This window comes from Sparus aurata, chromosome 13 (assembly GCF_900880675.1).
Source record: "Sparus aurata chromosome 13, fSpaAur1.1, whole genome shotgun sequence".
NCBI classification, from domain to species: Eukaryota; Metazoa; Chordata; class Actinopteri; order Spariformes; family Sparidae; genus Sparus; species Sparus aurata.
Genome location: NC_044199.1, coordinates 4,584,094 through 4,596,953, shown reverse-complemented (window position 1 = coordinate 4,596,953; position 12,860 = coordinate 4,584,094). Strand labels below are relative to the sequence as shown.

At 40.2% G+C, this 12,860-nt stretch overlaps 1 protein-coding gene across 1 annotated transcript in view; it reads left to right on the top strand.

The window, feature by feature from the left end:
- The first annotated feature begins 10,979 nt into the window (after nucleotides 1–10,979).
- Nucleotides 10,980–12,860, top strand: part of LOC115594679 (von Willebrand factor A domain-containing protein 7-like) — a 12,817-nt gene continuing 10,936 nt past the window's right edge. Inside the window, 2 exon segments of the mRNA XM_030438881.1 lie at nucleotides 10,980–11,214; nucleotides 11,328–11,600. Of these exon segments, the coding sequence (XP_030294741.1) occupies nucleotides 11,002–11,214; nucleotides 11,328–11,600 (486 nt within the window). The 5' untranslated portion in view covers nucleotides 10,980–11,001.

The window sequence follows — 12,860 nt, the reverse complement described above, 5'->3', positions numbered from 1 at the left end:
TTTGTGATCAGTGCTTGGTTATGCGTAGCTGATTTTACATATGTGATTTCTATCACTGTGTCCACGGGTATTTTCTTCTGTTCTGCTGCAGATATTACCATTGCAAGTGCACATTCCATCCATTGTTCTTGTTTTGTTTTTGCTACTAGTTTCAAATTGATCAGAGACGTGCACATTATGAGACTCTGAAAAATGCGGAAGGCTAATTAATCACTGTATACCATTGAGCTGATGGTGGGATGTTTGACAGTAGTGTACGTGGATCTGGGATAATGGGTCTTTCAACATCCACAATGGAGTTGATAGGTTGCAGATCACGTACTTATCGATAATCATCTGAGTGTGGCTTTTTTATTGGAAAGATTGGTGTATTGCAGGGACCGCAAGTCTTCATGAGTACTCCTGCCTTTATCAGGCCTTCAATTGTTGGCCTGATACCGTCTACAGCTTGTTGTCTTAGAGGATATTGTCCCTGATAAGGCAGCACAATCCAAGTTTTGATTTGGATGGGTTTTGCTGACCTCACGAGGCACATCTGTTTTGCGCTGTGACCATACTGCCTGTGATATATGTTTGAGCCTGTTTCATCAATGCCATAATCTGTGTGGGAGGATGATTATTCACTAACAGTTTTCATCACATGTCCTGAATGATATATTCTCATATATTGTATACGTATTTTGTGCTGGCAGCCATTGCTGCATTTGTGTTACTGACTTCATCATGGGTCCAAGGCGACGTGATTTGTGACCTGGGACCATGGTTGCAGTTCAATTGACAGGGTCACTGCCACTGCGGATTCTTGCGGTCCTATGTATAAGTTCAGGTTGACCATATAAAATGTTTTTGTTGGAGTCACGTGATCGTCGTGAGGGATGCGGTAGTTTCTCACTACAGCTCTGCAGATCCCCCCAATATTATAACATTTTAACCGCATATTTTACCTTTTGGTCGATTGTTTAGTTTATCTAAACGTATTCAACTCTCAATTATGGTGACTTCATCGAAGAAGACTGGTTCTAAGCAGGCAATTTCGCGTTTGGTCGACAATGAAGAGCTAGCTGAGCTTGTTAAGCTAGCGGTCGCAAAAGCTATGAAGGAGGCGATCCCTAAATTCGTGGAGGATGTGGTGGCTCAACTCTCAGCGAAAACGCAAGCTATGGTGGCTGAGCAAATGGCAGAATTTAGGAGTGAAATGCTGACCATGCGAGCTGATAGTGCACGGTGTATGGAGTGTGTGGAGACGAATGAAACCCAGCTGTCTGCATTGGATAGCCACCTCTCTGCCAAGGTGAGCAAGCTAACAGCACTGTGCACCAGCCTGGAAGATAAGCTAACCGACATGGAAGACAGATCATGCAGAGACAATGTGCGTGTACACGGGATCCCCGAAAGCACAGAGACGTCAAATCCGCTAGCTTATCTATCCAGCGCCATCCCAAAGTGGTTCCCAGAGCTGGGCTCAGTTGAGATAATGCGTGCACATCGGGTTGGCGCGGAAAAGTTGGATGCTAACAGCAAACCTACATCTCACACCCTTCTGTTGAAGTTGCTACGTTTCACCGATAGAGACAGAATCCTGGGCACTGCAAGGAAGACTACAGTGGAGGTGGACGGGACGGCTATTCGCTTTGCTCCAGATTACAGTACACGGACCTTCAGACGCAGGCTGGCCTTTTCCGACTCGATGGATGCTCTTCAGAGACTTGGCTTCCGCACTTTTCTCCTCTATCCTGCGAGCCTGAAAGCAACGCGTGGAGGGACCAGCCACTTCTTCAGTGTTCCAGAAGAGGCTAAAGATTTCATGGGGTCTCTCAATGCTGACTAAGAACATTATTTATCTTTCGTTCTTCATTAAAAGCAAGGTATTTTTTTTTTTTTTTTCCATTCAATAAATGTTTACTTAGGCTGCTACATAACTGCCATATGGTAAATTGAGGCTGTACTGACTAATGCCATGAGCCGGAATATTGTGTTCATCTAGTGAGTTGACATGGCGAAAACATGCTCTTATTTTCTTGTGTTTCTTTCATTTTCATAACAATTTTTCGTTAGGCCTATGCTTTTACATTGCTTATTGACCAAAATATTCATTTTTTCTTTTATATACTGCGGTATCTGATAAGATATCGATAATGGGGAGTGGACTGCGAGCAGGTGGGAATGTTGCTCTACTCAGGGATTACGGGTCCAACGTTTAGGGATACATGTACACTACACCTAGGAGTGGTTTCTAATAGGGGGGTTTGTTATAGTTCTGATAAGGTTTGGTGTGTGTGTTTTAATGCTCTCTCCTGTTCTTTGGAGAGGACTGGGTTTATGGCGACGGGGTTATTAGGGTGGGTATGGGTCTCTATCTCTCCTTCTCTACTTACTGGATTATTTACACTTGCACTGTTGCACTGCTTGACATATTGTATTTTATTATTACTATGTCTTTCTATTTCCAGTCCCATATGCTACGTCTTATTTTCTGATATAGTTAAACATGGCTAATTTACATATCATAAGCTGGAATGTTAATGGGCTTAACGGCCAAATTAAACGAACTGCTTGCTTAGATTTCCTACGTAGGCAACTTGTGGATATTGCTTTCATACAAGAATCCCATTTAAGAACTGCAGATTCCCATCGCTTTGCAAACAAGCACTACTATGTCGCAGCCTCTGCATCCCTAAACTCCAAAACTAGGGGTTCATTAATAGTACTTAAACGCAATCTCTCATTAAATATATTGGATACTTTTGGCAGCGAAGATGGCAGGGTTGCATACATCAAAACTGTTATTTCAGGACGCAAATTTGCATTTATCTCTATTTATGCTCCATCTCAATATGAACCAGATTTCTTCTCCAATGTTACTACAGTGTTGTGACACCTCCATGATTTCTCACTAATCATAGGAGCAGATATGAATGCCTGCATTAATGTAGTATTAGATAAATCTTCTCAATACTCCACCTCCACACAATTATGTGCTTCTAGGGAACTGCAGGACTTTTTGTCATCTCTTAATCTAGTAGACATATACCGTACAGTTAATCCCACTTTCAAACAGTACACTTTCTACTCAGCCAGACATAAGACCTACTCCAGGATAGATTATTTATTAGCTTCACCTACTTCTTTCTCCGAAATACATAAAAGTACAATTATACCTTGTGCATTATCAGACCACAGTATAGTCTCATCTTATCTTACACTTCTGGGCGCTCCTCCCAGGGCACCACGCTGGCGCTTCAACACCACGCTCCTCAAAAACGAAGATTTCTGTGCCTTCTTTCGCAATGCCCTAACAACTTTTATTGAAATTAATGCGGGATCTGTAGGTGACCCCAGAATCTTATGGGATGCCATTAAGGGCTCAATAAGAGATTCATCAATCTCATTCTCATCTCATCTTAAAAAAAAACAGACTAATCAAAATAACTGAATTGGAGGATACCCTTTCGCAACTTGAGGCCAAACAACAAAGCACACAAACTGATGTTTTATTAGGTAAAATATCTGCAACAAGGACTGAGTTAAACTCCCTACTGAGGCAGAGGGCAGAGTTCTTGATGCATAGAACCAGGAGAACTTATTATTTCAATGGTCCTAGACCAGGCCACCTTTTAGCTCTGAGACCAAAACAAAATGAAAAACATTCTAACATTTTGGCTATTAAATCACCCCATCGCACTTTCACTGAACCTGGTGAAATTAATTCAGCATTTAAAACATTCTATTCAGAGCTTTATAAATTTGAAGTAACATTAGACCCAAGCACTTGTCAGACCTTTTTTCATGGTCTGGATTTGCCTTCTCTCTCCAGAGAGGAAGCAGAAAAACTAAGTTCCTCCATCTCCTTAGAGGAGTTAAGAGAAGCTCTTGTACATATGAAGAAGGGCAAATCCCCAGGCTGGGATGGTATTCCCCCAGAATTATATCTTACTTTTTGGGACATACTTGGCCCACCACTGCTGGATATGATTAACACTGCCATTAATGAAGGCACATTCAGCTTGGGGGCTAATACTGCTTTAATCACAGTACTGCCTAAACCTAACAAAGATCCTTCCCAATGCAGTAACTATAGGCCCCTATCCCTTCTCAATGGGGATGTTAAACTCTTTGCTAAGCTGCTTGCTACTCGCCTAGAAATTTACCTGACGAAACTAATACACAACGACCAAACTGGATTTATTAAGACACAATTAGCATCTGACAATGTGCGCCGCCTTCTACACATCATTGATGCGTCAAGTACAATTGATTCTCCCTGTTCTGTCCTGTCGTTAGACGCTGAAAAAGCCTTCGACAGACTGGAATGGGACTATCTGTGGGCTGCTTTGGACACATTTGGGTTAGGTTCTGAATTCATTAAAATGATCAAGGTCTTGTATGCCAACCCTTCTGCAATGGTTTATACAGGCAATATTTGCTCTACCCAGTTTCCTATATTAAGGGGCACTCGACAGGGTTGTCCCTTGTCCCCATTAATTTTCGCTCTCTCTCTAGAACCACTGGCCCAGAAAATTAGACAGCATCCCTCTGTACTTCCTATTTCTTTCTGTAATACAGAACACAGAATATCATTGTATGCCGATGATATTTTACTTTATGTTGGTGACGCAGGGTCCTCAATACCACACTTACTATCTACTTTCGATTTGTTCAGCTCCCTATCTGGTTAAAAGATCAATTGGACTAAATCCTCATTAATGCACTTAAATTCAGCCATATCATCTACACCCCTGCCCTCTAACATCCCAGTAGTAAGGCATTTTAGGTATCTCGGGGTTGACATATTCCCTTCTACATCCTCTATAGCAACAAAAAACTTTCAAGGCATATATAATCAAGTTGAGAAGGACCTCGAACGTTGGTCAAAGCTTCCAAATTCTTTGCAAGCTCGCATATCTATTGTAAAAATGGACGTACTTCCTCGCATAAACTTCTATTCTTCTATGGTTCCTCTTGCACCTCCAAAGGGGTATTGGGAAAAATTACATTTGCGCATATCTAAATTTGTATGGAATGGGAAAAGACCGCGCTTGAAGTTAAGAACTCTTCAGCGAGATAGGACGCAGGGGGGATTAGCTCTACCTAACTTCAAGGTGTATTTCTGGTGCTTTGTTCTTTGCCCCTTATCTGTATGGTTTGATCCCAATGCTTCTGTATCCTGGAGACAAATTGAAGAAAACCTTTCACAACCTCATAGACTACAAGACCTGGTGTACTCCAACATACCATCTAAAAAAGTTAATAAATGTCTGGGCCCTCTGATTTCTTTTTTGCTGATGACTTGCCGCTCTGTAATGAAACATGTTGGAGTAGATCTCAAGTGGCATAACCATTCCCCTGTGTTTAATAATTTTTCTCTTCTTATTGGCAATACACCATTTTCCTTTCCACAATGGGCGGGCAGAGGAGTTAATACTCTTGGAGACTTGTATGACGACGATGGTCTAAGAGCTTTTAATGATCTAAGAACTGAATATGATTTACCAGGCACATCATTTTTCTTTTACTTGCAATTGAGATCTGCCACAAAGGCATATGGTGTCTCATGGGGCGTACCTCTTTTAACACATCCATTGCATAGATTGTTTGCTGCACAAAAGCAAACACGTGGGATGGTTTCTAAAGTTTACAAATTTACCTCTCAACCTCGTGTCCCACTAGCAGTAGAAACTGTTTGGAGTAGGGATATTCCCTTTACAGATGAGGAAGAGATTTGCTGGGACACAGTATGGGAAAACCTACAGGATACTTCCAAAAACCCTAATCACCAACTAATTCATTTTAAATTTATACATAGGATGTATCTCACTCCAAGAAAACGCCATGCCATGAAAATCATCCCATCTCCTAACTGTGACTTATGTACACTTAATGTTCCAGGGTCATTTTTACATATGTTTTGGGAATGTCCCGACGTATATGCCTTTTGGAGACACTTATGTTCCACTTTAAGTGACATGCTTGAAGTAACTATTGTTCTTCATGCTTCATGCTTGAAGTAACTATTGTACACCGACCTTACTTTTACTTAACGATGACTCTAATCTAGAATTATCTCTACAGCAGATGCGTATATTATGGGCTGGTCTCACTGCAGCAAAGAAAATGTTGGCCTTGTGTTGGCAACCTCCTCACACACTGTCTTGGCAGCGGTGGGCCAACTCATTTCTGGACATAGTTATGATGGAGAGCTCTGTGGCTAGGGTGCATGGAGCAAGTATGAAAACCCTAAAAGCATGGGATGTAGCTTACTATCTGATCAAGGAAAGAGTGCAGCGTTAACGTGATCATTACATTTATCATTTTCCTTCTTCTTCTTCTTTCTATGTTTGAATTATATTAATTTATTCACCTGTATGGGTGTGTATATGTATGTATATGCATATGGGTATGTATGTTTGTGTGTATGTATGTATATATACACACATATATGTATATTTTTATTTTCTTCTATTTTACTTTTTATTTTCTTGAGAGGTTGAGAGGTCAGGGGCAGGGGTTGGTTAGGGGGTCGCCATGGGCTGGGGGAGGGCTTTTTGTTCTGTATATGTTTCTGTTTCTGTAAGATGTAAGATTCTGTGATGTTTTAAATTTCAAACTTGTACTTTTATGGAATCTACACATATATTGCATCAATAAAAATTTGATAAATAAAAAATAAAATGTTTTTGTTGATCAGTTCTATCCAGCACTCTGTGTGTCTGCATCATGGTACAATATAGTGGCATTTGTGGTTCATATGTAGCTCCCAATTGTTTCACAGTCTAATTTTTCCAGGTCTCCCATCTCCTTTTTAATTCTGATGCTGAGGGCCCTTGGATGGAAACCACTGGTGGCATGTGCTCCCCCTTAGGCTCCTTTAGGAAGTCCTATTGTCACTCCCTCAGTAGTCCTACCCTTGGGTTTGTTGGGCAGTCTCTTTGGCGATGTTCCTTTTTGCCGCAACCCCAGCAGACCTGATCATCAACCTGGTCCGTATTCAGGTTATTCTGGGACCCCAGCTTCTCCTCTTTATGGAGATATAACATTAGTTTGTCTATCTAATATCAGATTAGGTTTGGAAGAGTGAGCCTTTATGGGGTTTTATCTTTCGGTTGAAATCAAACCTGCATTCAGTCACCAATTCAAATTTGCAGATATTCAAGGATCTGCTTACCTTTTAAACTTTTGAGGCTGTGGTGCTGAAATACAGAATGATTTCTTCCCTCTGGCAGACCCCTCTGTTGGCTCGATCTCATCCCTGCCTGGTTGCCAAAATGTTGTGTCAAAACTTCTTATTCTTTTATTTGTTCAAAAAGAGTTTCAAAAGTCACCAATAAAAATCAACTCCAGGAGTCCTAAAAGCTGAGTATGGTAACACTTTATTGCCAGCAGTAAAACACGAGATCAAATGAGACAAAAGCCGATGAAAAAATTATCTGGGCTCTAATAAAGAATGCTTTCCTTACAGTCACTAAGAGCCCCGTCTTCAATGGGCCCCATGGCTCCTATCACTTATCGTTGTTCACCTCCTTTATATACAGTCTTGAGCTTTATCTGAACTCCCACCGACTGCACGTTCCCCTCCTTGAACATTTCACACTCATAGGTTTTACATTACAGCGTTTCAAATGTTAGGTGCTTATTAAATCAGCTGATGTGGAATAATATACATGTTTAACCAGCTATCATGATTTCTTCACACATGATTATTTCTTAATAAACACTCCACGAACAAAAAAGCAACTCCTCTCTTTTCTTGGCATGACTAACTACTGTCATCATTGAATTTGTGAGTACGCTGCGATAGACTCTGTGTCAGGTGCAGCCACAAGACTCCCCCTCTGTTGTGCAGTGGAATGTAAACAGGCACACTGCTTTCCAGGATCTGAAGGCCCGCTCTTAAGGTTGCCCCAGCTTCAGGTCTTCCTGACTTGCACAGAAATTCACCTCCATGTCTGTGAGAGTGACTGTTTTGCCTGGATCATGGGCTGTTTAACGGTCCTGTTGCATACTACTTGTCAAAGCATTCTCCTGTTGCCTTGGGAATGCCAGGGTGTCTCAGGTTGGTGGCTGCTGTTCCAATCATGATAGATAAATCTGCTCCTGATGTACTGGTTAGTGACTGTGTTGTACATGTTCCAAATTCAGTGCTACACATTTTAAACACTTCCACTACACAACACATGACAGCTGCATGTCGTTCAGGTTATGAATCATTTTATCAAGCCCACACATAACTGTAAAATGCTCACCACCTCTAAATCTAGTCACATTTCTCCTTCACATAGAGTTTGAAGCTTAACACAACTATGATCTAGTGATTGAAACCAGCACATCTCCCAGACCAGATTTAATGCAGACACCAATACCGAATTCTGATCTGATCTTGTACACTGATCCTCTCGTCCGTCTGACTGGATATGCTGTAGTGAGTGACTGGGAAGTGATTGAAGCTTGGACTCTTCCTCATGGCACCTCGGCAAAAGCTACAGAGTTATTTGCTCTTATCAGAGCCTTCACACTAGCCAAGGACAGAATGGCTACTATCTCCACTGACTCACGTAATGTTTTCTCGGCATCATCAGATTTTGCACAGATTTGAAAAATGAGAGGATTTTTGACATCTTCCGGAAAGCATATCATACATCGTGATTTGATTAAACAGTGGCTTGATGCTATCATGCTACATGCACAACTTGCTTTTGTCAAATGTGAAGCACACACTTCTGGAACTGATTCTGTTTCACTTGGAAATGAGTGAGCTGATTTTGCACCTGAACAAGCAGACATTTCCTTAACCTCTGTTGTACATCAATGTGCCGCCCTACAACCAACACAACCCACTTTGTTGCCCTCCTTTTATGATGTTGCAGTGTTTCAAAACTGTGCTAATAATGAGGAGAAAAATGTATGGGTTCGTAAAGGTTGTACACAAAATGCAGTGTCTGGCTTGTGGCTCCACCCTGATGGTCACCCTGTTTTTCCTTGTTCTATCCTCCATGTGCTGGCCCAAGTGACACATGGTACCACAAACGTTGGAAAAGGAGAGTTTAATTAGATAATATATGGAAGGGATGCTTTCTGAGCTGTAGATATGATCTGAACATTGCAGAGACTCGAAAGGATTCACATGGCATCACACTGTGCAGACAGGTGTGTTGTAATGTTGTTCCTTCTTGCAAGTTTGTATAAACTACTAAGTAAGTCATCAGTGTCTCTGAGTTTTTCTTTGTCTCTCCTGAATGGTCAAGCGAGCTGAAATTCCGAAACACTTTACATTTAAATGAAAATATTTACAGGTGTAAATTTATATTCTGTTTCTCCTCCCACATGAGTCACTTCTGGTACATCCTATACAGAATGCAGGTCACCCAACCTGTTAGCATGAGAACATGAAAGTGTTCTGTTGATTACACACTGTCTGGACAAATTGAATGCAAAGCAGTTATCTCACCCAACCTGTTAGCGTGAGACCTGACAATGACAGAACTCAAACACACAACAGAAAGCTTTGAGTTGACTTGTAAAATTGAGTTGACTGTATTATAAAAAGAAGCCCTTAATGGCCATAGGTGCTGTTATTTAATCATCACAATGATCAGTTTACTTGAAAATCTATTTTTCCTGTTTACTTGAGAAAACAAGCTTTGGTATCCAGACATAACCGTTATTGATCAATGCATCAAAATGTACATAAAGCTTATTTAAATATACATTTTATTGACCTATAGCTTTCAAACACCCACCGATGTGTATAGTTTGTTTTCCCTACTGGTGAACAAAAGGTGCAGCCTACAAGACAGTAAAACATTTGCATTGAGTTCATTTTTGATTATCTCATTTATTTTTAGCTGCTGACACTGTTCTATCTATCACATTGAATACTCATATGTGTAAACTTCTAAAAGTTTATTTCTATTGATAGGTTGGTTGAGTAAACTTGAATGAAAGGAGTGTCCTCCCATTCCAGAGATAACTGTCATATTGTGCGTCGGCTCTCTCTGTCGGGAAAGTGAAAGCAAAACTTGTCACCCAACCTGCGAGCATGAGACATGAGGTGAAAGAAGTCAAATATACAGCAGGAGGATTTGTGCTTTGCTTGTTTTAATAGTAATATTACAGGAGGAGTAAATCTGGATATCTGCCTCTGATTGATATTATTAATGTCTTGGTGTGTTTTATGTTTTACTCTCAGCTAAATATCAGTTTATCAAAATAAAGAATGTGGAGCTGTGCAAATGACAAACCAACAACTACTTTTGCTTTTATGAAACAGTTTCTCCCAGACATATTATTGTGAGCACATTTGCACAAACCATATAAAATTGTAAAGGGCATGAGGGCTCCCTTGGAGACATTTTGAGCCCTTTCTGGCTACTTTCCAAGTCTACATTTCTGCAGATTTTGCCAGAGAGAATTAGCCACAGTTCATAGTTTTTAACATTTAACGCAGGGTTATCAGAGTTTTAAATCCTGTCCGAAACTGAGATAAGGGCCAGTACCAATAACTACAACATGCAACTGGTCCAACAGGTTCAGCACAGTAGTGACTCCACCTCAAATGTGGAGCATTCTAAATTAGGTTGTCACAAACAATAAATCACATACGAGAAAAAACTCAGGACCTACCATACAGTATTCTCACATCTAATAACGTTTTATCATGTTAAAAAATACAATTTGATGTAAGTAAGATTTTTTTATTTTGTATTTTTTTATGAGAAGAATTTCCACACCACATTTTTTTATGAGAAGAATTTCCACACCACATTTCTCTTTTTGCTGTGCAAAATTTTTTGCAAGAATATTTGGAATTATTTTTAACTTACATTTTTTTTAATGAAACAATTTAGTCACTGTTTTGTGTTTTTGATTCTTCAGGGTGTAAAAATTCATGTTAAATGTTTTTTACTGAGATACATGATCTGGGTAAGGACTGATCTCAGTGACCTTTACTAATGCTGTGGTTTTTTTTCATCTTTCAGCACTGAAACAGACACAGGTTGAGCAGCGATGTCTCCTGGTGCGGTGGCATTGTGTCTCCTGCTCATGCAGACTGGAGTTTACGGGTTTGAAATCGAAATTATTCAGTTAATTCCTGATTTGTTTCGCAGTGAAGCAGCCAATCAAAAGCATGAACACATCACTCAAAGAGCGATCTTAAATACCACCTTGCAGACTTGTCGTGCTCTGGCCTTGGCTGATGGCAAAGACTTCAGTTTTCCTGTAAGTGTTCAGTCTGAATAAATTATACATTTCAGATGAAGTTATTAATATATGTGATTTGACACTACAACAAGTGTGTGTGTGTGTGTGTGTGTGTGTGTGTGTCTGTACAGCCTCAGCCTTTTACAGCCGAGTCTGTTTCTGCTGCCTGTCGAATATCAAAATCATCCAAGAGATTCCATCAAACCATCAAATTAATCGAACGAATGAATCGGCTCGTAGACGCTCGTCATTTCTTTGACCCCGAATACCATTTTGACAATGAAAAGTTTGCAGATGGAAGGAGAATCATCATAGAAGGATTGGCAGTAGTGAAGGCCAGCAACAAGGAAATGAACTTTGAGGCAGCAAGAGAAAAACTTGGAGAACTCATACACCCTTTACAGGTACTCTCTATTATTTGTTCGGTTCCCGTGTTTATTAGAATTTGCTTTTAAAGTTTGATTGTAGAGGTGCAAAACAAAACCCCCCCTAATCCTTGAGGCCATAGTGATGATTATGAATCAATAATTTTTGCCAGGTCCAACATGATTGTTTCAAATATCTCTGTGTAATAATTCTGGCTTCTAACAAAGTCTGTCAGCCAATAGCATAACACCCTTTGTACCATGTGGTAACGTTATCATCAACGTTCTAGGTTGTTCCTGTTTGTGGAAAAATAACAAAGAATGGCTGATTTCTACAGTACAATAAGTGCCCAGCATATTGTACTGCCGTAATGTTAGTGGTAGGGCAGAAAGCATTTGCAACCTTAGTGTTAGCTAGCTAGCATTAGCAACATTAGCTACAACAAACTGGCAACAACAGCGGTGTTATAACATGAATCCAGTGGGAGGAGGTGTGGATTTTGCAGTTAGAGTTTTTTTGGTATACACATTTTTAACTTACAATGACATGGTTGTTTGAAAAAGGAGGCCTAATTCTATTTTACTGTTTCTTAAGGCAATCAGTCACGTTTAAAGGTTCTTTTGTAAAGCGTTTACAGTTAGGGCATTTATCAGACGCTTTTGTCCAAAGCAACTGACAGAATAGTAATTCAGACATTCATACACTGATGGTGGTGGCTGCCATGCAAGGTGCCAACCAGCACATCAGGAGCAGTTCGGGGTTCAGTATCTTGCCCAAGGACACTTTAACATGCAAACCAGTGGAATTGAACCAGCGATCTTCAGGTAACAAGACGCTGGCTCTACCCCTGAGCCACAGCATTTTCTAACTTTGTTAATAAAAGAGCTTTATAAATCAAATGTATTATTATTAGTAAGGATCATTACAATTTACAGTGTAAGCTCTGCAGTTTATGTATTTTTCAACATCCTTTTAAAAAGGAACAATAAAATGTTCAACTGAAAATATTTACCTTGTTTTTCTTTTCAAATAACAGGATTTCTACAGTCACAGTAACTGGGTGGAGTTGGGAAACACTCTGCCAAACACCAATCTGATCAGATCAGGCACCAGCATTGGTAACATAGCAGGTAAGGAGCTCATTCAATGTCAGATTTTGGCTGTGTTACCAAAAGAGAGAGAAATGTGATTAAAGAGATAATTTTCAAAACAAAGCCCTTAAAAGACTCAAAACGTTGGATTGGATTTTATCTCCAATAGCTTCCAGCAAAGCAACCTGTCGCAACTGTGATGGAAAT